Source organism: Lissotriton helveticus, chromosome 8 (assembly GCF_964261635.1).
Source record: "Lissotriton helveticus chromosome 8, aLisHel1.1, whole genome shotgun sequence".
Taxonomy (NCBI): Eukaryota; Metazoa; Chordata; class Amphibia; order Caudata; family Salamandridae; genus Lissotriton; species Lissotriton helveticus.
Genome location: NC_136069.1, coordinates 941,489,068 through 941,514,437, shown reverse-complemented (window position 1 = coordinate 941,514,437; position 25,370 = coordinate 941,489,068). Strand labels below are relative to the sequence as shown.

General features: G+C 49.3%; 1 protein-coding gene across 2 annotated transcripts in view; it reads left to right on the top strand.

The window, feature by feature from the left end:
* The window catches only part of APOO (apolipoprotein O), a 670,501-nt gene that overhangs the window by 624,049 nt on the left and 21,082 nt on the right, over positions 1 to 25,370 (top strand). For both annotated transcript variants that reach the window (XM_078657783.1, XM_078657784.1), the window contains exon 8: positions 916 to 1,012. In XM_078657783.1, the coding sequence (XP_078513909.1) occupies positions 916 to 972 (57 nt within the window). In that variant the 3' untranslated portion in view covers positions 973 to 1,012. The remainder of the gene's footprint in view (positions 1 to 915; positions 1,013 to 25,370) is intronic.

Sequence of the window (25,370 nt, the reverse complement as noted above, 5' to 3'; positions counted from 1 at the left end):
ACATGTAAAAAACATGTTATTTTATAAGTTGAAGCATGTTTTTTTACATATGTTTCCGCATTTTTATTTTGTGCTTGGTAAAGGTCTTATTCAATCTTTTCTTGTAGTATGAAAGTTATTGGATCAAACTATTAATCGTTTCACTGGAAGTCTTGTAGAAAGTTAAGACCAGGCCTATTGGCTTTGCCAAAGGGTCTTTATATGTAGCCCTTTATTTGTCACCACATCATTTGCTAAGGGGAGACTTTATCTTTTTAACATTTAAGAAAAAATGTTTAACTACGGTTCAAAGTTACTATCACATAGAATTGGCATCACATTTTATTCTGAACAAGCAGCAGACAAAGACAGCTTCCTAATTTTCGATCAGTGATAGTTTAAAAAATTGAATTCTCTGTTATAGACTTTATTATAGATTTCAGCATACCCTATGAGGGTGATAGTCTCATTTCGCATTTTGCTAAATTTAAAAATACATTGAACAATATTTAAAGTTGTATTACATTTCAGTTTATAAGAAATGTCAATAACTAGCTCTAGGAGTACGTAATTCCATATGGTTATTGAATTCTCAGGGCCTTCAAGAGATGCTATCAATATATCACCAGCTGTCCAAAGACCTTAAACTCCAGGCATGAGTCCCATGTTCTAGTCTAGTAGATTCTATTGAAAGGCTTTGACACATAATATTATATTCGTTCCTTCACCCGATATTTAAATCGTTATGTATAGATCCAGCAGGACCTTAACATGATTATTGCCATACTTTTCAAATACTGGTTCTCTTGTTAGTTATGCATTGTCTTAAACTGCTGTTACGTGTTTTTTAGCGCTTGGCGAACAGACCACAATGGTCCAGTGCTTGATTACATCAACTGCTGTTCATTGCATTCTTTGTGTTTTTTCCATTTCTAGTCTGAAGCCATATCGAACAAACCAGAAGATATAGGCACCACGACCGCTGTGGAATAATCTAAAACTGAGCCCATTTCAAGCACTACTCATTAAGTTTGTAAGTCAACTAAAAATTCAAAGATTACTGTTTTTTCTTGTTAAATATTAGATAGAGAGAAAGGTTAATTTGCATTGTACATGAAATAGCGGCATAGTAAATTTGTATAGGGTGTGTTCAGTGAAAATTTAGTACTATTTTTTTAAATATGCTAAATTTTCCAGGACGAATCCTAAACTCTGTGTCACAAATGTATCCATATTCATGAAGATTGCAAACATTAAAATATTTCAGTTCCCATAGCATTCGATACCACTTATCGTCAAAGTTACCTTCCAGATGTGGAACACCTGTGAAATTGCACCCACAAGTGAATTCGCAGAATGTATGATGTTACAACGCAATCATTTAGATCACGGTACATTACATCGCTGTCTTTACACCGCAAGTCGTTACAACGACTTGCGCTGTAGGGCGCTAAACTTAGGAATAGTGTGATTTACTATTCCAACTCCAGCCTACGTACAGTAGAGAAGGTGTTGGTATAGTAAATCACCCTATTCCTTAGTCTATAGCGCCATCCAGCGCAAGTCGTTGTAAGGACTTGCGTTGTAAAAGCAGCGATGTAAATGTATTGCGGTGTTTTGACCACGTTGTTATGGTCATTTTCCGAATTTGCCCCTAATTGCCAATGTTTTCTCAGTTGTGAATTTGTACTCCCCTCTATAGCACTACATCCATTTCTAGTTGTTTACACAATGTATAGCTCTGATAAACTGTAATCCCAAGACTCCCATGATCAACTTTTCTGAACTACAAATCCCTCAATGCATTGACAAAGGTCCCTCCTTCTTGAGATTCCTTCTCTTCCTATCTCTCATTCTCTTCAAAGAACCAGCCTCCATGGACACCATCGCAATCGTGCACCTGTCATCACTACAGCTTTGGCATCTTGCTCATCTACCCCTCCCATCTTGCCTTACCATAAAACCTGTAAACTTACCTTATAATGTAACATTAAATGCAAGGTAATGTATAGAAAGACTTGCAGGGAAAGTGGTCATCATATCCTATACCAACCACCTTATTTAGATTTCCTGACTAAACAAACACAACAATACAATGACTACAATCCTAATCCCTTTCAATCAATTCAGTCCATTCAGTTCATAACAAAATTACACTTATCACCCACCACTTCCACTCCCACCTATTAAACTTCACAGCAATCACAGAGACATGGATAGATTTAAAAAGACACAACCGCTCCACCTGCCCTAGATACCGAACGCCCCACTTTGGTCCTCAATCCTCGGAGCAATCAAAAAGGTGAAGATATAGGTATTCCTATTAAAAAATCTCCTACAACTGTACCTATGTCGACCTTGTCCCACGCCTCACCCTTTCAGCACCATTCATCTCACAATTACTGCTCCATGCAGTACATATATCACCATCATCTAACATGCAGCAAACACAATGGGCTACTTATTTGCAGAATTGACCACCTTGATAGAATTGCTTACACCAAAAACTCCTTTTATAATCCATGGGGATTTTAGTTTGGCCCTAAGCAAAAACTTAAATTCATCCCTATATGCACTATTCCTCTCCAGGTACGTACCTAAATATTGATTAAGAACCCACTCCTCTTTAATTATCGGTCGTTCTTCATCTGGCCATGTTACCCTTCTTTTGTGGGCCGTCCCTTCAAATCTTCTGCCTACACAACCTCTGTCACCCAACAGAAAGACCTACCAAGAGCTTTCCATGCATTCCATTTTATAAACATTTTTATTGCTTTTGTGGGCGAAGAAATAGAAAAACCTCAAATGCATCAAATATAACATTTTAAATAATGTTTAAAAAAAGAATTCATGTTTGGCTCAGAAGTCCACTGTGAATCTCCCTAAGTGGTCTTTATTTTCAGTGCTAGAACGTACTAGATCCTACCACATTTTCACAATAAACAGTTTAAATCCCTTTTCGTACTTATCTATTTCAATATATTCCTCGCTTTCCAAGGTCTACTACTTTGTACTATTTCCCCATATTCCTCTTGTTCTTGCCTTCACTACTGGCAGGTGAGCGTAGTCGTGGCGAGGGAATATTTCATCTTGTGAGTGTGGCAACTTTTGTATACAAGAGGGCTGGACTATAAAGTAATCTTTCAGTTTCTCATACTTCCTGACCATCTCAAGGTATTTCTCTAATGCCTTTGCCCACTCCTTTAGATCTCTCAGCCAGCCAATCTTTGTTGGGGACACTGACGTGTCCAATGTAAAGCTTTTGTTCTTTTGGCTCAAGTTAATAGCTGAATAGGTGCTTTATTGTTCATCTTACATGTAGTAGGTATTGCTGCAAACCCTAACAGACACACCTTCAGAGTTTGGGGTTTGACACCAGTCTTAATCCAAATTTAAAATAACATCAAAACCACTGTTTCACTCAACCTCCTTTGAAATTTTTCATGAAATGGTGAAATTAAATCACACTACCGTCTATGTACCTTCTCACCAGCTCGCCGCCCCTCCCCCAGCCCACTACAAAGACAGGACCATAGAATCTTTTGGTGACTACAGACATGGTTTGAATGACCTCAGAGTGGCACTAAATGCAGCCAAATCTGCTAACTGCAGTGACTTAATTTCTTCTTCATGTTCACATCCACAACTTGCTCATACCATTAACTCCCTGCTATCTCCACCTTCCACATCCCTCACTGAGTCCTCACTATCTGTCTCAGACTTTGACTTAGACTTTTCTAAAATTGCAGTCGTCAGATATAACCATGCTTCATTACTACAAAACTCATTCCCCTCCTATAATCCTAACAAACTCCATTAGGCTACTCAAACTGAAGCCCACATTTCCTCTGCAATTGATCATCCCCATACTAAAATCCTCCAATCCCTCATATGCATCTTCTCACCCCTTCAGTCCCCCAGTCTGTGAAATACTCGGATCTCTCATCTAGAGTTCTGTTTCGCATAGCTTGTCTGTTCAACCGCTCTCTTAGCTCTGATGATTACTAGCCTCTGTGCTGTAAATCAACTATGGTATTACCTGTGCTAAGAAAATACTGTAATCTTTTGAAGCTGTCGGTATATCATGGTGCTGTAAACAGTACTTCAAATGGGCCGGTATTCCTGGTACTGCAAACCGGCACTTCTACACTTTCTGTCCATGAGTACCGGAGCTTCTCCTTGGCAGAGAACAGTACTAGTACTTATTAGGCAGTGAGGCAAGCACAGTGCAATGGCCATATACAGCAGCGCAGGTGCTGCTAAACGGCTGCTGACAAGTCTGATAGAGGAGAGTCTTTGCCTTCTGCAGCAGTGGGCTGATTTGCATTAATTCAGATTTACATGGGATTTTAGAATGGAACTGTGCCACAGTTAGGCCCTGTGACGCCAATCATGCTGTAGGTGTCTGACACACGACTTCCTGACTGCCATGTCTGGGGGTGCACTAGAAATATAAGTGAAGGCAACGTATAAGGTTGAAGGTGGTGATAGTGGCAGTGAGGCACAGTGGGTTAAAAATCTAAATACAGGGGGCGTGGCTTGGGAGCCAACCATGACGGACGCGCCTCGTTAGAGCTCTGCGGGCAGCCCTGGCCAGAGTGATCATCCGCCATACATCCTGGTCCCGACGATCCGCAGCAGTGAGGCGCTTTTGCGGGGCACAGTGCCAGGAGCCGGACAGTGTGTCCCGGAGTTCCGGGGGGGCTCTCATTGATTGCCGCGCTCGTCCCTGACTGGCAGGCTGCCGCCGCGGCTGTCGCGAAGGAGGCAGCAGCGGCGAGAGGACAGGCTTTGGAGGCTCTGCGGTGGGCGCCCGGAGCTGGGGCTGATTTGCTGGGGCTGCCTGCTGTAGCAGGGCGGGCGCCCGTTCTGGCAGTCGGCAGCGGTTGCGAGGTCGCCGCTGTGCCCATCCCCCCTCACTTCCATGCGGCCGGAGGCCTGGGCCTAGAGGAAGCTGCCCGGGTTCAGAGGCCCTGGGGGAGACAGCCGAGAGCAGCCCTAGCGTTGAGTGGCGGAGAGGAGCTGGTACCGGGGCCCATACATCGATGAGCCCCAGGTGGGTCCCGCTTTGCTGCCGCGGCACCCTTTCTACTGGCAGTGGCGGCTGTTGTGCCTGGCGGCGGTGAGGTGAGGCCTCTACGAGACTACGGGCCCCCCTGTGTGACTGCATGCGCTGGGCCAGACCCCGGGGGACTGTGAGGCCTGTGAGGGGCGCGGGGTCCTGGTGGTCTCTGGGGCCTACCCCTCTTTGTTGAAGAACCCGGGGCCCGTGGAGCCTACCTTCGTCCAGAGAGCACCCCGCGGGGTCCGGAGTTGGCCCCGAGGACTGCGATGCCGCGGGTGGGGTGTCCTCATTCCTTTGTTACGGCTGGGTTTTGTTTGCTGGCGTCGGACTGCTGGTGGGCCTAACATTTGCTGCTGCGGACGGCGGGCCATTCCGGGGCCGGGCTGCCTGGGGGCTTGACTGGCCGAGACTTGGGCACCGGGGAGTGGTGCCCGCTCGACAGAAATGCGGGGGGGCTCTGCCTCGCCTGGCGGTGGGGCTGGGCCTGCCGCCCTCCTCCTACTTTGCTGCTCCGCGGACTGTGCTGCCCCGGACCGCCGGTAAGCGGACCTCCACCCCACCATGGGGAAAAACAGCGGCGGCGCACAAGCAGCCCACCATGGATCAATACGCCACGGCTGCCACGGCTGCCACGGCTGCCCCGGCCGGGAAGGAGGCTGCAGGGGGGGTCTCCTCGGACACGGCGATGCTCCTGGAGGCCATCACGCAGTCTCGCACGGCGCTAGAGGCTCAGATCGGGGCGGTGGGGTCCGAGGTGGGGTTCCTCCATCAGGATCTCCGGAAGGCGGTGGACCGGATCACAGAGGCCGAGACGAGGGTTTCGATAGTGGAGGATACTGTGTCTGCCCTCCAGAAGAAGGTTGACAAGCTGGCCATGGTCTCCAAGGAGCTTGAGGCTAGGTCCGAGGACGCAGAAGGGAGGGCCCGCCGCAATAACATCCGCTAAGTAGAGTTTCTGGAGGGATGCGAGGGGTCCTCGATGGGGAACTTCCTCTCAAACTGGCTCAGGGCGCTGCTTCCAGCTGAGGACATTTCATCCTGCTTTATGGCCGAGAGAGCACATCGAGCCCTGACTCGGAGGCCACAGCCGGGCGAGCGCCCACGCCCTGTCATCGCTCGTCTCCTTAATTACGCAGACCGAGATGCCATACTGCGCTTTGCCCGAACACACAAGGAGAAAATGGTCTTTGAGTCCCATCCAATCATTGCTTTCCCTGACTACACTCGGATTGTCCAGCAGCAGCGACAGTCCTTTGTGACTGCGAAGCGGCGACTGCATGACCTGAACCTTTCCTACGCTCTTTTGTTCCCAGCCCGTATGAAATTACTCTTTCAATCCAAATCCTAATTCTTTGACACCCCTGAGGAGGTCTTCGCTTGGACAGATGAACGCCAACATATTAAGCCGCATACTCCGACGCCTTTTGACTCCGACTCCTCTCAGAACTCACTCCAGAGTGGCCGTCAGGACGGAGATGGCCCTCACCGGCGGCACCGCTCCCGCTCCAATTGGCGATCTCAGGATAAGACGGATGCAGCGGAGTGAAGTACTCTGGGGTTGTGCTTCTGTTGGCTACTCTACTCCCTTCTGGTGTCGGCGGGGATGACACACTCTGTGCCCGGACGCTACGCTGAAGGGATTGCTCCATTCTCTCTGGCTGGGTCGGACCAGACTCGCCTTCTTGGTCTAAGTTGATGGGTGGGGGTGGGTCGGGGGGGATCCATTGGAGGGTCCGCTGTGGTCTTCTCGTTGGAGGGCCTGGACGGGACTCTGCCGCGACAGATACCCCATGTTTCAGGAAGTATAGGGGGGGAGGGGGGGTTAGACAGTTAGTTTCTCACTTAGGTTGTATGTTGTTTGCACCGCACCAACTCACACGCTTGCATAGACCTCCGCGCTTTGCTCTATGTAGGGCCCATGACTCACACGGCTAGAGATGCCCTCAAGGGAGACCTCAATATAGTGTCCTGGAATGTACGGGCCTGCTGAATAAGGTCAAGCGCGGGCGGTACTGACACAGGCCAAGCGCTACTCTGCAGATATTATGCTCCTTCAAGAGACTCATCTACTAGGCAATATGACCCCGTTCCTCTCCAGATTTGGCTACCACTTGGTTTATCATTCTGGCTTCTCTAGGGCGCATGCGGCACAGCGATACTTGTCCACCGCAGGGTCCCCTTCCAGGTTACTCGACAATGGCTGGACCCCGGCGGCCGCTTAACGGTCGTTTCAGGTACGCTAGCGGGTGAACAGATGACAATTGGCAGTGTGTACTCCCCACCCCCCCTTAACCAGACGTTTGTGGACAGACTGACGGAGCTTTGGGGAGAACTCCCTGACGTGTTTGTTATACTGGGAGGAGACTGGAATGACATTATGGCCTCTCTGGATAGGTGGCGGGCACAGCCTCAGACTGCTTCCCCCCCTAGATCCAGACTTAACAGCCTGGCACACACTTTGGGCTGGTTGGACACTTGGCAGGCCCTTCACCCCTTTGAGGCTGGCTACACGTATGTGTCTTCAGTACATCCCACGCTCTCTCGCTTAGACTACATTTTCCTCCCGCATAGCTACACACATAGGGTCAGGTCCACCTCCATCCTCCCCCGAGGCCTGTCGGACCACTCAACCACCCAGCTCATACTCCGTTTACAGACCAGCAGGCCCCCCTATCGCTGGCGCATGTGGCCATGGTTGCTTCGGGATCCCGAGTATCAGGAGGCGCTCCATCGTGCTACGGATGATTACTGTGCCTCGAACGTCGGGTTGGTTACGTCCAAGATATCGTTGTGGGAAGCCTTTAAATCCACGATACGCGGGGTGGATATTAGCTATCGTACGGGGGAAAAGAGACGTCATCTGGCGCAGATGCTAGAGCTGGAGGAGTGACAGCGCGACCCCCAGGAGGCGGTGGTGAGGGGTTCAGGAAGTAGTGCCCGCCGCAGTTTGCTTCATGTTCAGCAGCAGCTGCGCCAGCTGCTTACAAATAATGCCAAAGAAGCGTGGCTGGCGACACAATATCGGATATATCAATGGGGCGATAAATCCAGCCAGATGCTCCACAGACTCTGCCAGGCGCGGTCCGCCCAGATGCAGGTCCTGATACTCAGATCCTCTACAGGTGCCTTGTGCTTCCTCCCCGGGGGCGGTGGTGCTGGTCTTTGCGGAGTTCTACGCCACTCTATACGATGCTCGTGAGGAACTCGCGGATTCGCTCATAGATGCCTTCCTTGTAGATATTCCTCCTAAGCGTTTATCCAATGAGCAGCGAGACGCCCTTGATAAACCTATCTCTCTTGACGAATTACAGGCCGCCCTCACCAACATCCACCCGGGCCATGCACCCGGACCCAATGGGTTCCCCGGCGACTTCCGACGTCCTCACATGGGGACCGTTGGCTCTCACCTTCTCAGTGCACTACACCAGGCGCTCGAGCAGGAAATCCTGCCTCCAGGCTGGCGGCATGCCGAAATCGTTGTCTTCCTCAAAACCGGGTCGACCGCCGGAGGACCCAGGCTCGTATTGCCCCATATCCTTGTTGAACTTTGAGCCGAAGTTGTTGGGGAAGGTGTTAGCTGATCGCCTTCGCACTTGTATTCTGGATCTTGTCCACCCGGACCAGTCAGGCTTCATGCCGCATCGTTCCACCAGGCATAACATACGTCGCGCGCATAACGCCGTGGCTGAGGCCCACCGACTGGGACGTCCTGCAGCGGTCCTACTGGCCGATATTGACAAGGCAGTCGATTCCCTGGGCTGGTCTTACCTTTTTAAATTACTAGAGGCAGTTAATCTTGGTCCACGCTTTCGAGCTTATGTTAAACTCCTATACACCGACCTGGCGGCCTCAGTGAGGGTGGCCGGGTATCGTTCGGACCCCTTTCGTATCCGGAGGGGGACAAGGCAGGGATGCCCTCTGTCCCCGCTTCTTTTTGCTTTGGCCATCGAACCATTGGCGGCATGGGTACGCCTGGATGCGACCTATAGGGGTCTGGTTTGGTCCCCAGAATACACACATAAAATTGCACTTTACGCGGACGATGAGCTATTCTTCTTTTCTGACCCCAGGGTCACGGGTCCGAGAGTGTTGGAGATACTACGGGTGTTTGGCGAGACGACGAGGCTCCACGCATATCCGTCTAAATCGACGCTTTTTCCGATATGTGGGAGCAGGGGTGTGAGGACTGGGCTTCCCAGCTAGTCGTGGCAAAGGATGGGTTTAAATACCTTGGTGTCTATATCACCAGGGATCCCACCTCGACGTGGTCGCTTAACATGGCCCCTCTGCTTCCTGTGGTCCGGGAGGAGATGACGGTATGGTCCCATCTTCCCCTGTCTTTTTACGGCAGGTCCGCGATTTTTAAAATGGTATCTTTGCCGCGCTTATTATACAAATTGCAAAACTACACTTACTCCATTCCGCCGTCCTGGTTTCGTCAAGTAAATGCTCTCTTGAACGGCTTCCTGTGGGATGGCGGGGCGGTCCGGGTGGCTCTGGCGACCTGCGTCCAATCTACTTACTGTGGGGGTATTGCGGCTGCAGACGTACGATCTTACTACTGGGCGTCACAACTGCTGGTCATCAATGAATGGTGGTATAATCCGCAGGATGATCCGGCTTATGTAGTAGAGTGGCTCTTTCTGGAGGTCTATCCACTGCTAGATCTCCTGTATAGTGCCTCTGCCCTGGACGCCCTTCCCCTGGCCTGTCGTACTGTGATTCAGGTTTGGAGAAGTGTTTCGAAGTCTATGGGTTGGTGGGGTGTGCTGACGTGTGAGACGCCCCTCTGGCGAGGCACGTGCCTCCAATCAGTCGCGGCGTTGCCTGGGTTGCGCCGGTGGGATACGATTGGGATCTCGACACTGGGCGACGTGATGCGCGGTCCCACGCTTAAATCCTTTCAAAGGCTGCAGGAGGAGTTCGACCTACACAAATCCCAATTCCATAAGTATCTCCAGCTTCGACATGCTCTCTCTCCCCTGATTAAAGACCTTACGACTCTGCCAGAATTCCATCCCCTGGTGGGTAGACTGTTGATGGGTGATCTGGGGAACACAAAATCCGTCAGCTTTATCAGACGTTGACAACACACACTACGACGAACCTGCATCGGACACGGGCGGCATAGGAAGCTGACATACCGACCCTTTCTGACAATGATTGGACCGAGGCTCTTGTTAGTCCCAGGGGCTGAGCAGGGCCATCTAGATATAGACTGATACAGTTCAAATACCTGCATCGGGTGTACTATACTCGCTTCCGCCTCTGGAAGAAGGGAGTTATTTCGTCACCTGCATGCCTCAGACGCCAGTCTGACGACGAATCCTTGCTACACACGATCTGGGGTTGCACAGTGTTACGTCATTTTTGGTCGGGGGTACTGTCCTGCCTGGGGAGGGTGCTGGGGTGGGACCTCCAAGATGATCCATGCCTGACCCTCTTCCACAGTACTGATGATATAGGAGGGAACATCTATAAGAGACATCTTCTTTTCTTGGGGCTCACACTGGCTAAGGGCGACATAGTATAAACAACAAGGGGCCTGAGGGGGATAGGACAGGCGTTTATACAGGCTGCCCCCCACTCACTGCATCAAAAACTCTCATATGCCTGTCCCTATATATTATGGGGTTGAGGACCCCTAGTTATTTGGTAAATTTGTTTAACTCAACAGAGGGTATGTTACAGCCTTCTGTCTGTTAGTGCTAATGACAGTCACACTTTTAGAAAAATAGCTGGTGATCTAAAAACAAGGTATGTGTATGCATGTAATCCATGTGTTAATCTTACACCTCACTCTATCCTTTTCTAATGAAAAAAGGGGAGGGGAGGTTGGCAGCGCCTCACGGGAGCAACACCCGGGGAAGCATATGGCAGACTGGTCTTCTCCTGGATCCTCACGTTCTCATCATCAGTGACTGCCAACCTGAAACTGAACAGGGATAACGCTGTGCAAAAGAAAAAACTCTATGTGTTATACGTGTATGTGACCCAATAGCGGTACACCCAACCTCCTGCGTGCGAGGTTTGGTCCCACCACCATAAAAAGAGCTGTGCTATACTAGCCACTGTAACTTTATTCTATGCTGTATGCCCGTTCTGATTAAAAGCAACCAACATGTTTCATCGCCATAAGTTACTTTACCGACGATTTCATCAGGGTTTTTGTTGGGTCAGCGTGAATCCAGCACGTCTTTGTTCTCCCTTTATTGTACCAGGTAGCCTTGTGTGACTGAGCCTACCAGGCCCCCGTGGAAGAATTTGAAAAGGACGGACCCTTTATCAGTTAATGGGTTCCTCGGACTGCCCTACGGTCGGTATCGATTTGATGTGCATCTGTGGCCTCCGCTCACCCTGCAACTTCACTTCCCTTTAACTACAATAAAGGGAGAACAAAGACGTGCTGGATTCACGCTGACCCAACAAAAACCCTGATGAAATCGCCGGTAAAGTAACTTATGGCGATGAAACATGTTGGTTGCTTTTAATCAGAACGGGCATACAGCATAGGCGTAGTTGGAGCACGTCCAATTGATAATCCAGAGCCCGGTGCAATAGACCGGCTGGAGAGCCTGCGGTGGGCGGAAGGCTAACCACCGCAGAGCAGACTTGAAGCATAACTGCAACAGAAGGCACATAAAAAACAACTGACAAAATAACTATCGGTTCAGATTCATCTGATTTTTAAATTCTGTGCGCAATCGGATACTGCCTAACTCCTAAATTGAGGCAGATTCAGGGGCGTAACACAGGCCCCCGCAGCCCACGCGGTGCGGGGGGGCCCAAAGCTCCAATGGGCCCCCTCGGCACTGCACTCTGGCCAGAGAGCTCATGATTGAGCCCGGAGGGGGCCCCTCTACGTACCGTGCGGGGAGGCCCCCTCAGTTTTCGTTACGCCACTGGGCAGATTGGTCTTATCCACATCCTGTGTATCTGTTGATATCTAGTGCAGAAAAAGACAACGTGTTCCTCTGTTTCTCTGACCGTAGTACAGACCGTAGTACAGACCGTAGTACAGACCGTAGTGGAGAAGTGTGGGTCACTGGTTAGAGCAGCAGACTCTGAAGCAGAGATCAGGCCGGGACCAGGGTTCAAGTCCCGACGCGGCAGGGTCTTGGGCCCAATGTCCGCGGACTCGATCATTCTCGCCTCGACGCCTACTCTAATCATGGGTCCCACGCTGCAACTCTGGGCAATAGCTTGCTTAATCTCCACAACGGCCCCTACAACACTGGGATGCCTGGCTTCACCTTGGGGGTGCCCAGGAGGGGCATCTCACAGGGAGAGCCAGGAAGGGTTCCACAGCGGTATACAGCGCCGGGACGCCCCGTTGGGGCAGCTGTGCGCTTTACAAAATACACCACATTTACATTTACATACACAGGCATTAAAAACTATTTACAGAAAGTGAGCACTCGTGGAAGAATACAAGGAGCCCTGTTAAACAGGTTATGCTCAACTGGAGAGACTAACGCAAGCTGCAAAGCCTAAAACAAATAGAGCCAGCAAATAGAAAGCAAGCAACTGTGAGTTACAAAACACAAAACCAATGGTAAGCAATGGGCGGAATGCTTTTCTAGGGAAGCTTTTATGAATGTCCCCAACAAGGATTCAGCAAACCAGACAGCACAGCTGTCTGGTAGGCATCGCTCTAAAAAACTAGCCCGCACGCTTATCTGTCAGAGCAGGCCACTGGCCACTGGACTTGTAAACATACAAGCCCAACACAGGAGTTGTGAGGGAGAAGAAACAAAAGCGGCGGAACATAGCATGATCATGAGTTTAAGCACTCTAAGTGACATGCATAGGTGTGGCCTTATTCAAACCATTTTACAAGGAAGTAACAGGGCGCGCACGGGCTCTGTTTTGATATGATAAAAATATGTTCTAAATGTAGACAGCAACATCAAAGCAAGATTATATTTAAAAGAGCGAAAAGGAAATAACAGAGGACATGGGTGCGCGAGTATAAAAAGAATAATGTAAATGTATAGTAGGCATAGTAGTGAAGTCTCTATAGGACTTTGAGGGGTTGTTAAGGGGCCCAGGTAGGAGTTCTGGTACTGGTGGTGTCCTTTACTCTGGGACACATGCACAAATTGAACATGTAGCGCTGTTTAAGACGGAATATTAGGTTGCACTCAAAATGTCACACATGCAAGGTGACTATGTCACTCGTAAGACCACCTTAAACATGCATTTCTTCCACATGATCTAACTAAAAACAAAGCGGCCCGTTTACCTTTTTAATTTCTGTAAATGCTGGTAATTTCAGTATGTGTTAGTAATTGCTGTAATTATTAGAAATTGCTGTATCTGGCTTGATTTGTTTGCATAGTATTGTGTTGCTTTTTGCGTAAAGTACTTATTAATCAAGTTGCTGGATAGCCTGATTAATGAGTAATTGAAATTTACCTTGTGAGTTATAGAGGTCTGCTTGCCTAACCTCACATCACCTCCCTAAGTACGCTTTTGGTCATGGTTACAAGTGCCTCAGAGTAACAGGTGCTATTTATTGCCCCCTTTAATACCGATCCTCAGCGGTTTGATATTTCACAGGTGGGTTAACTAGCACTTACTAAGACTTTCGTCACTTCAGTAGGGAATAATCTGGATTTTGGTGCTTTCTCCATCAAAATCCACATCATGCTGGTTATCCGGCCTTTTCACCTAGGATCTACTGGCACACCTGCCAATATTTATCTTGAGAACGTCCCCAATGGTCTAAAAAGTCTGATCCACGCATAATTGACACCCATGCAAACATAGTTTACATGGGTGCTGCAATTTAGCACCACACTCCTAACCAGGGCTTTGGATAGCTCATCTCCTTACGTTGGGAGTGAATTGCTAAAGAGTTTTCAGGGTTGCCTGTTTTCAGACTTCATAGGAGGTGAGCCCCGGGACATAAGAGGTAAAAGGCTCCTGTCCCCGTGATTGGGACCCTGTATTACCTCCTTGCTCCGTAACCCTTTGAATGTGTTATTTCAATGAGCTATGGGACTTAAAGTACATGAGTAACTATGCAAGCAGTTTTTGTACACAAACACCAGATAGACCCCTGGGTCTGATATGAGAAAGAGTGCTGGGATATCCCTTTTACAGGACGGTTTCCCTCAGCCACCCGAAGGTGGCATGCTTCATCATAGGGATACCATCTCGCATTATGAACCAAGTCGTAATGCAGGCTACAACCCCCTCTCTGAGAGGGAGGAGCTCAGGGATGTTTTACTGTGTCAGAAGAAAGGTATCCTAAAACCTATAAGAGAGCAAGGTGTGGAGAAGGGAATAAATGAAAGGTATAGGTGAGCTAAACCTAATGCTGCGAAACACCAATACAAACTTTAATGGGGCGTCCGGAGGTTAGGATTAAAAACAAAGAACTATGTCTTTTTTTTTTTTTGTCCTCATACATGCCACCAGAAGATATCTGCTCTAGATGGGATCTCTCTGAGCCTTTCACACACACAGACTTAAATTCCGCCCCTGGAGTGTGTGCGTGACATACAGAAATCACCCAGAGGTAGGCTGTCTCCTTGTCCAACTCCCAATTACCTCGATACACCATGTTGACCAGGGAGGACCGGACCACAAACCTCTGGCATAATCATTGGACTTGAGTTATTCTCTTGACCAGACCTCTAACGCAGACCGAACTTTAATGGCACTCTCTCCACCACACGCCCTATCTGACTGGCTGATCATCATGATGTTCTTTAAACAGTCAGCGAATCTGGGGGGGCCTTCGACTTCCACTCTCTACATATTTCTCTCCTAGCAATAACAATCACATAGAACAGAAACTGTGTGGCACAATTATTGATCAAGTACCCCTGCGGGAGACCAAAGAAAATCAATCTGGGGCAACAGGTAATTGATATTAATAGGACCTCCTCCAAAAAGCCACACACCGCCTTCCAGTAGCTGGTAATTTCCGGACAGCCAATAAACATGTGTTGGTCATCAGCTGCCGGAAGGTTACATCTCGGGCAGTGATAGCTTTCAGCTGATATCCTGGATAACTTAGCAGGGGTCCAATATAACCTGTAGGCTGTAAACAGATGGTTTCTTCTGAGGTTGGCTGGTTTGATTATCTTTTGAGACATAGTGAATGCATCAGACCAGACTTTCTGTATCTCCTCTGGGCTCTCAGTTAGAACATTGCCCCAGAGACTCGCTAATTCGGAGTCCAGACTATCTTTTACAGCCACCAGAGTGTTATACCAGAAGGCGACCTCCCGCTTCCAGCCTCTCCCTCTACCGATGAAATCTAAAATCTGGGTCTCCTCCTCCTTCCCCCAGCACTGTCTTCCCCACCATGAGAACTATGTCTGGGGGTTATTTAACCAGTCATAGAACAGTGGGTGTAGACATGTTTCAGCCTTTTACCCTCTGTAGAGGTGTAGCTACTTACTTCAGGGCCGACATAAAGAATAACAAGGTGGAGTAAATTCTCCCCACATACAAACTCAGTAGTGATTATACAGCACCAGTTGATGGAGGGATTTGTCACTTCGAATTGTAGGATCCACTAGTCAATAAGTTACCTGAAAAGAGGCAATGTGTGCTTTTGTATTGTGATGGGGAAGTCGTTCCCTACAGATTTTTAAATCTCATCAGGCCCTTTCTTGTGTGTTTTATTTAGTTAATTATGTATTTATTTTAAGCAGTTTTTTGTCCCATACAATTGGAGCCTCCTAGCGTTAGTGTACAGATACAAGATACCTCATCAGGAGCAATGGTAGCAAGATGCTAGGAGTAAGTATACAGGAATACAGGAGTCACTACATTGAGCAGGGGTACTTGTTTACAACTCTGCATCCCACCGTTAACCCCTTCGCTGCGGGGGTTAATCCCCCGCTGTGCTGGGGGGGAGGGGGGCGCGCACAGTGCCCGCATGCTAATGACGAGCTGAGCTCGTCATGAGGCACGGCGCTCCTGTGCTCATGACGAGCTCAGCTCGTCACAGGTGCATTACCTGCCGTGGAACGCTCAGCACAGCAGGGGAATTATCCCCGCATGCGAGCGTTCCACGGCTCATGACGAGCTGAGCTCGTCATGAGCACCGGAGCGCCGTGGCTCATGACGAGCTCAGCTTGTCATGAGCCTCGAAGAGGTTAAAGTGCAGATAAAAGATACTCCACCAGGAGCATTACTACAAGCTGTGCATACTTATATCAAGCTCCAACTCTGTTCTTTTTCATGGCTACTTTTTTCCTTCACTTTTGTCACCTTTTTGATACTTTCCAGGCCCCAGACTAGATCCTGAAATATTTTCATCCCCTTCCGTGCACCAGCTTGTGCCATACAGCCTTCACTGTGACTTTAGAGCATACAAGGCACTTCTGTCACGCTGATGTAAGTTCCGCTTTTTTGTGTTTCATAGATAAAGGTCCGAAGCTCTTCTCTGTGCTTCACCATTGAAATTCCTCTTTTTACAACATGGCTTGGTTAAAGATCTCAGGGTTTAAACCCTCTGATTTGATTTTGATTTTGATTTTATATTTTTAAAACATGAGCTATTGCCCGAAGGTGTCTAGACGCTACCAACTGAAGCTCAGAAGATGCTGTAGGATCTATAAATATGACGCCATCTTTTAAGAGACTTTCTAAAAGAAAGCCAAATGGATGACTTTTTTCAATGTGCGGGAAGGGTGTTCCAAGGTATCAAAGTGGAGGAGACAAAGCTACTGCCACCCCATCTGGACAACCGATAACTTCTTGGGACCCTTGCCAAGTTGGCATTGGAAGAGTGAAAGTTTCTTTGTAGAGTGTACCAGAAAAACTGGTTGCCTGAGCTAATCAGGGTCGACTTCATACAGGGACTTAAAGGCAATGCATAAGGCTTTAAAATAAATTCTCTTCTTCATGGAGATGGTAGGGTGTTTTTAACTGGCTGCTGTCTGGGAATATTTAGCTAGAGACGGGCAACAGCATTCTGTAGGACTTGAAGTCTGGCAAGAAGACCTTTGTGAAGGAACACAAAGACAGCATTACAGTAAATACAGCCTTGAGAGCTGCAACAACCGTCTTCTGAAGAGCATGAGGTAGGAAAGGGAGAGCTTTAATGGGCATTTTTACTGTGTAAAAAGTCGCAGAAGAAACAGCATTAACTTGGTAGTTGAAGGACAGGGATGTGTTAAGTGTCAAAGATTACTCCCAGATTCTTAGCTTTTATTGCAGGGCAAGGAAGAATCAAAAGTTCCTGAGGCCTCCAATTAGGTGACCAGAAGGAGACATTGGATCTAAAAAGCAAGACCTCAGTCTTCCCTAAGTTTAATTTCAGGCAGCTTTCCAGCATCCACTTGCTAAACTGTTGTATGCAATTGTGAAATCTAGTTGCTGTATTGTGAATTTTACTAGTACCTGAGACAATAATATGAGTGCCATCAGTGTATGACACCATGGCAAATCCAAAGGATCTAGTCAGTTGTGCCAGAGGAGTGACGTACAAATAAAACAGTGAAGGACCGAGGGAAGTGCCATGTAGCACACCACTTGGTAAATGAAATGAAGGAGATACCAAATTGACTAATTCTATGGCTTGCTCTCTATCGGTCAGAAATGATTTGAGAAGAGATAGAGCTGAGCCACTAAAGCCCAGATTTTGAAGTAGATATATAAGCAAGCGGTGGTTGGCCCTGTCAAGCGCTGCAGAGGTCTAAAAGAATCACGGCGGCATTACCTCCATTGTTTAGAGTACTTTGATCTCTTCTGTACCAGTAATCAGGGTCAGTTCCATGCTGTGCTCGCTCCTGAAACCCTACTTCGTGGCATCGAGAAGGTTATTCCTGATAATAAACAAGGTAGATTTGTGGTTTATTGGTTTTCCAAGAACATTTGCAGGCAAGGAGAGATGTGAGATGGGCTGGTAGCTACTGAAGTGCAGAGGATCCAGATTCAGATTTTTCAAGAGAGGTAGGATAGAGGCTTTTCCAGTGCTTTGTCTATTGGGAGCCTTTCAAAAGAATATGTTCTTGTCTGATCAACATAACCTCTGCAGGTGGTGTCTGGGAGCAGAACACATCCCTTGAATTTGAATTTGAATTTAAAAAGCTTATATAGCGCATCGTACACCGTTACGGTTTCTTGGCGCTTTTAACGGCTTGCAATAAAAACAGAGAAGGGACATTTAGTGTGGAAAGGCCTGAGCAAACAAAAAAGTTTTCAGACCCTTACGAAAAAGGGAATATTGTTTTAAGGCTCGAAGATGGTCTGGCAGGGAGTTCCAGAATACCGGAGCTAGGAAGGAGAAATTGGAACCTCCCCATTTTTTCCTGGTGAAACGAGGGACTTGCAATAGGGACCGATCAGACGAGCGAAGGTGTCTGACGGGGACATAGTTGGTTAGAAGGGAAGAAATGAAAGCCGGGGCCGTTCCCTGTCGTGCCTGAAAGACCATGCATCCCATCTTAAAAAGGGATCGTTGCCGGACAGGCAGCCAGTGCAGTTCCTTCAACAAAGGTGTAGAATGATGGAACCGGGGAAGGCCATACACCAGCCGGGCTGCTTGGTTCTGCACAAGCTGGAGTTTGAGTAGGCTGTATGCCGGAATGCCGTTGTAAAGGGCATTGGCATAGTCTAGCCGGGAGATGACCAAGGCAGACATAATAAGTTTAAGTGCCAAAGGAGAAAAGAAACGGGAGACAGTACGAATAGTTCGAAGCATAAGAAAACAAGAAGAAACGACAGCACCAACCTGTGAATGAAGAGTGAGTTGGTTATTAATTTTTATACCCAATGTTTTGACCGTAGAAGAAGGAAGGGGGGGGAGCCAAGAGTGAGGGGCCAAAAGGAAGAGTTCCAGGGACTGGAGGAGCCACCGGTAAGCACCAACTCGGTTTTATCCGGATTGAGCTTCAAATGATTGTGGCTCATCCAGTCCCTGATAAAAATCATAATAGACTGAAAATTGAAGATAGCGTGAGGGGAAGAAGAGAGATCAAAGACCAGCTGGAGGTCGTCCGCATAGTTGTACACAGCGACCTCCAGCTGCTGAAGTGCAAAGATAAGAGGATAGATATAGAGATTAAACAGTAAAGGAGAAAGAGAGGAACCTTGGGGAACACCACAAGTGATCTTCAGAGGGTCTGCCATGAACTCTCCCAGCCGGACCGCCTGTGTGCGATCCCGCAGGAAGGACGAGAGCCACACTAGTGCTGACCCCCCGATTCCCGCCGCTCCGATACGTGAAAGCAAGATGGAATGGTCCACCGTATCGAAAGCGGCGGAGAGGTCGAGGAGCACTAGGGCTTGATGTTTATTTTGGTCCAGACCCTCCCTGAGGGTGTTTAGGACCGACACCACCACAGACTCAGTTGAGTGTTTGGGGCGGAAGCCAGCCTGGCAGGATGCCAAGCCTCCCGTAGTCTCAACATGGGTGCTAAGCACCGTGGCAACATGGCGCTCAAGCACCTTGCCCAGATATGGCAATAAAGAAATGGGCCGATAGTTAGAAGAAATGGCTGAGTCGGCCCCTGGTTTTTTCAAGATGGGCACAATGGTAGCTACTTTAAGGGCCGGAGTCACGATTCCCTGTGAGAGGGAACTATTCAGGAAGGTGATCGGGGGCTGCGTGCAGACCGAGAAAATATGCTGCAGAATACGAGCCGGGCAGGTGTCAGCAGGGGAACCTGACTTGACTTTTAGTAAGATTTCCCGGAACCCTGTTTCCGTGATAGGAGGAATGGATGTTAGGCTAAGCGGCAGGGCTGGTGGGCAGGGGTCAACATAAGAGGCGGAGGGAGGGGGAATGTTATTTTTAATGTTAAGAACTTTATCAATAAAATAAGAATTTAATGAGTCACAGAGGGTTTGAGTGGGGAGGGGTTTAGATGTACTCCTATCTGAGAAAGCTAACTCCTTAACTATCGAGAAGATTTCTCGTGGTTGATTCTCTGCTGCTAAAATTTTTGTTGAGAAGTAGGTGGTTTTGGTTTGTATGATAGCTTTCTTATAGTCCTGCCGTAATGTTAAGTAGCAAATTTTCAAATGGGGGCAGTATTCCCTTCTCCAGAGTCTTTCAGCGCGCCGAAGAGACGATTTCTTATCTTTTAGGATGGTGTCAAACCATCGGTTCGCCCCCTTGGCCTGTGACTCCTATGCATTGGTGAACCCAAAAGCCAAGCTATTTTTGTCTAGTATCCACAGGGATACTCCAAAGTGTTGCTCATCCCCCTCAGGTAAGACCACCAGAAGAGAACGATCTACCGAAAGATCTTCACCACAAAAAGGAGAAATTCCCTTTTCCCACAAGGATTTTTTCCTGGTTCCAGGACCGTTTAGAGCCTTGATGCTGTTCCCTGAAGCAGTGCTCTTTATCATTGTCTGAGCTGGTTCCTACATTGAAAAAGATGAAGCTGAAATTCCTGACTTCATCAGCCAGCCCAGCGCGGGTCAAGGCCCTCCAGCAACCCATGCAAAATATCTTCAAGATCGCTCCTTAATCTCTGGGCTAGTCGCCAAGGACGAGCTCCAAAACCAACACTCAGTCTCCAGCATTGGTGCCACTTCTAATGAAACTTGTAGCTAAAAGTCACTGTTCTCCTGCTTAAAACTAGGTGGGAGGGTTGGGTGGGCCCCGTCGAGGACGAGGATTAGAGAGATGCCCTTATGGCCCCCAGAGGCGGAAAGCCGGGAGTGCGTTAAATTGTAGTTGTTGTTGTTTTAAATATTGTGTAACTTTTTAAACTGACCTGATCTCTCCCTCGCTACCACTCTGGGGCCACACCTCGCTCCATTCTTTGACCGTGCAGCAGATTGAGCGCTGACACGGGACTTTCAGGAAAGCCAAACACCCCGCCGCCATCACTGGCGAGGTCGCGGGCCACGCCCCTTTGCGAGACCACGCCCCCCGCCCATATTATTTAACAGCGCTGAATCGCGAGCGCTGTTGGATACTACTGCTCCTGAGGCGGAAAGCCGGGAGTGCCTTAAATTGTAGTTGTTGTTTTAAATATTGTGTAACTTTTTAAACTGACCTGATCTCTCCCTCGTTACCACTCTGGGGCCACACCTCGCTCCATTCTTTGACCGTGCAGCAGATTGAGCGCTGACACGGGACTTTCAGGAAAGCCAAACACCCCGCCGCCATCACTGGCGAGGTCGCGGGCCACGCCCCTTTGCGAGACCACGCCCCCCCCTAGCCGTCCCTCTGCACATTTAAAAATGTGCAACTCCAGGACGCGCAGCGGACGAGCGCAGCGGGCGCGCCGTTTGCGCGCCGAAGTCACGCCAAAGTCCAGCCCGTCTGCGCCCGTCCGCGGCCAGACGGGCCTAGGGCCTTGGGGCGCTGCCCCTTCCATTACTTACTCTCCTGCTACACTTAGAGGTCTACAGCACCCTCCTGGTGCCCTTCTGTCTACAATCTGGGACCGCCTTGTATTCCTCGGCATCTCGGCTGACATACCTTGTCCTAGGCTCACCCAAAAATCCTTGTCGGCCCCCATCCCGTTCGAGACCCAGATTTGTATACTATATCTTAACACACGTTCCCTCCCCCAACATCACGCCGATATTTTTCTCCTGTTGACAGCCGAGAACCCTGAAGTCCTGCTGCTTACTGAGACCTGGCTGTCCGATCTCTCCCTCCCTGACATCCTGGCTGCCCTACCTCCTAACTACTACATGTTGAATGCCAATCGGCCTACAGCTCGTCGTGGCGGGGGGGTGGCGGCAATCATACGTAAAGATCTGACACTCATTGCGTCTTCTTCGCTATGTCTCCCTGAGGTTGAGAATCTTGTCATCAACTTAGCAACGGAAGCTGGTGCCTTGACCCTTATCGTCTTATATCGCCCCCCACCCCTATGCCCCTGTTTCCCGCTGCCCTTAGTGAACAGCTCGCCGCCCTGATGACCTCTTCTGCCCGCATCGCCATGTTTGGTGATTTCAATTACTGGTTTAACCATACCGATGCCGGCCCCCACGCCACTGAACTGTTTGAGGCACTCCTCAGTTTAAACCTGACCCAGCATGTCACCACCCCTACTCACATCGGGGGCCACATTCTGGATCATATCTGGACGCAGGGGGTGTCGCTCTCCTGTCCGAGTATCTCCCCCTGCGTCTGGTCTGACCACTCGCTGATTGAGTCCTCTATTTTTGTAAAGGGCCTGGTCAAGCCACCTCCTCTGGAGGGTGGGATCGCCCGGAAATGGAGTGCGCTTGATTCCTCTGCCTTTCTCTCCTTTCTTGCGGAGACTCAGCCCCTACCCAGCAATGCTCTTGGCGTCAATATACTGGACGCTAATATCACTCATTGGCTCACTACTGCTAGCGACCAATTCGCCCCCCTGTCCCGTTTCGCCTAAACTGGTACCTAGTCAATGGTGTCCCATCGGCATGAAACAAGAGTGCACCCCCCGCCGTGCCCTCCCGTTGCCTGTGGAAAACCTCCACGTGAGAAACCGGGCAACAGGGGTTGGTCCGGGCCCGGTGGAGCACTATGGTGTGACCCCGAGATTCCTGGTCAGTTTTTGATCTCTGAATTGTCACCCACATAGTATCCTCTCTGATCCTAACACTAGTCAGTTGTAGGCCGCCCAACTTATCCCCTTTTGACCCTGCCACCAGTTCACCAATTCTTAGAGCCCCATAAAAGGCAAGGGAAAAGGCGGCTTTGAACAGACGTATCTCCCATTCTGAGCCACAAACCTCGTGCAATGCCAACAATAAGGCTGCCAGCCGCGCCAAACCTATGGGCCTTCTCGTATCCGCAGAGTGTCCCTGCAACCGGCGCCATCCCCTCATGGCCTTGCACACCATAAAATTATTGGTGGGGTCTCGCATGCCCTTAGCCTGCGCAAAGAAGGAGACCGCCGCCCTGTGTCTGCTTGCAGCTGCCACTGATCTCCCTTCCCTGTGCATCCATTCTAAATAGCCCGCAAAGCTGTCCTCCTGTGCCCACCTAACCTCCCAATCCTGCCCTAAGAACGCGCGGTAAGACAAAAACGCCCCTTCATAAGCTGTCTTGGTCCTGGGGGCTAGGCTAGCAACCACGAGGTCCTGTAATCTGGGGCACCAATCTGCCAGAGTACTGCCGGGAAGTGCGCTGGCGAGGGGTCTGCTGCCGGAAGATGTTCCCTGAAAACCTGCATTTTAAAGCGAGAAAGGGAGTCGGCTGCATTGTTGAGGACACCTGGGACATGCTTGGCTCTGAAGAGTACATTCCATTTTAAGCACTGAAGCACAATCTCTTTAATCAGGCGCAATATGAACGGACAGCGTGCCCCCTGTTGGTTTATGCATTCGACCACTGTCATGTTATCCGACCAGAACACCACTGATTGGTTACATAGATGTCCTGGCCAGACCTTCAATGCCACCCACAATGGGAAAAGTTCCAAGAAGCCAATGTTGGCGGTCAAGCCCCATGTTCTCCATTCCTCCGGCCACCGTTGGGCGACCCACTTGTTCCCTAGAATGGCGCCAAAGCCCACACTACCAGCAGCGTCTGTCCATAAACCCAACTCTGCTGATGTGCCGGGAGGACCTGACCACACTACCCTGCCATTAAAGTCCTCCAGAAATGCCATCCATATATGCATATCCTGGCGAACCTCAGCTGACAGCCTAGTGCGGTGGTGCTTCTCCCGTAATCCTTTCATAGCCTGAGCAATAGAGCGTGAGAATGGGCGGGCCATTGGGATGACCCGCAGTGCAAAGTTCAGTTGCCCCACCACTTCCTGCAGCTGCTGCAAGGAAACCTTGCTTTTACATAGGCATTGACGCAGAGCTGCCCTAAACCTAGACACTTTGTCCTTGGGCAACCTGAAGCATCCCTGTACTGAGTCAATTTCGATGCCCAGGAATTCCAAGCAAGTAGCCGGGCCAACCGTCTTCCCCGGCGCCAGCGGAACCCCAAAAGCCCGCATGAGCACGCAAAATTCCTGCAGTGCCCAAGCACACTCCTGAGAGTCTGCCGCGCCTAAGAACAGGAAATCATCCAAGTAATGTTTGACCTGTTGGTGGCCCGTCGCCTGTCTCATGACCCATTCTAGAAATGAGCTAAATGTCTCAAAATAGGCACATGATATGGAACAGCCCATGGGCATGCATTTGTCCATGTAAAACTTGCCCTCGAAAGTGAAACCTAAAAGGTGGTGATCCATCGGGTGCACCGGGAGGAGACGGAAAGCGGATTCTATGTCAGATTTAGCCATCAATGCCCCTGGTCCCAGGGCACGCAATAAGGCAACCGCCTGATCAAATGAGGCATACTTTACACTACAAATCCCTTCGTCAATCGCATCGTTCAAGGATGCACCTCTAGGCGCAGATAGGTTGTGGATCAGTCTAAATTCACCTTTCTCTTTCTTAGGTACCACTCCAAGCGGTGAACACACAAAATTAGGGACCGGCACCTCCTGGAAGGGGCCAGCTATCCTGCCTAAGGACAGTTCCTTGGTAATCTTAGCGGACACTACCGTTGGATTTTGTTTTACTGACAATTGGTTCCTGCAATTAGCGCTACCTGTGTAACCCACTGCCGGGATCCTAAAACCCTTGTGAAAACCCCTCCTGCAGTAGGGTGGCTGCTGCGTGGTCAGGGTATCTATTCAACCATGGGATCAATGCTAACACATCTATTGGTGTGGGGGGGGCCCGGCTCGTTTGAATTACTCCGGCTTCCCCCTATGCCCATGGTTGCCTTGCTTGGGCCTGCAGGCTGTCTCGGGGTGGGACGGGTGTCCACAGGCTGCACAGGCATGCCTAAATCTACAGGTGCCCTGGGCTCTTGTGCATGTGCGCTTATTAAAATCCCAGCATACCCCTCTCCTTTCAGACCCCTCCCCCCCTATTCTTCCCCGGGACCTCATTCCCCTGGGTTGACCGAAAGGGCTGTTGGGGCCTGGCGGAGAAGACCCTGACTGCACTGGTGGCCTGAGATGGGGCTGTGTTACCTGAAAACTGCTTGTGCTGTCGTGTATTTCTATAGGTTCTGAATCGATCCCCCTATTCCTGACCCTATTCTGGTTAAACTACCTAGCTAGTTAACTAACAGTCAGCCCATGAGGCAAGAAATCCCCCATGATGCAGATACCGTTATCTGACGCAGTCACACTACGGCACAGGAACGTGTTATCTGATTAGGTCATAACGCTTGAGATCTAATTAGACAAGCGACATTCCTCCAGCCCCTGATAAGGCATACGACGTTCTCATAACAAATCAAACCTATGACAACCTGGAAAATCCGTGCGGCCATTGTTTTGATTTCACAGAGAACTTTTGCAAAAGAATGTGCTAACGAGCAAGTCGTATGACATCTTTATTGACGTACCTATGTCCATCCTTACGTCAATCTCGGCACCTTTAAGGT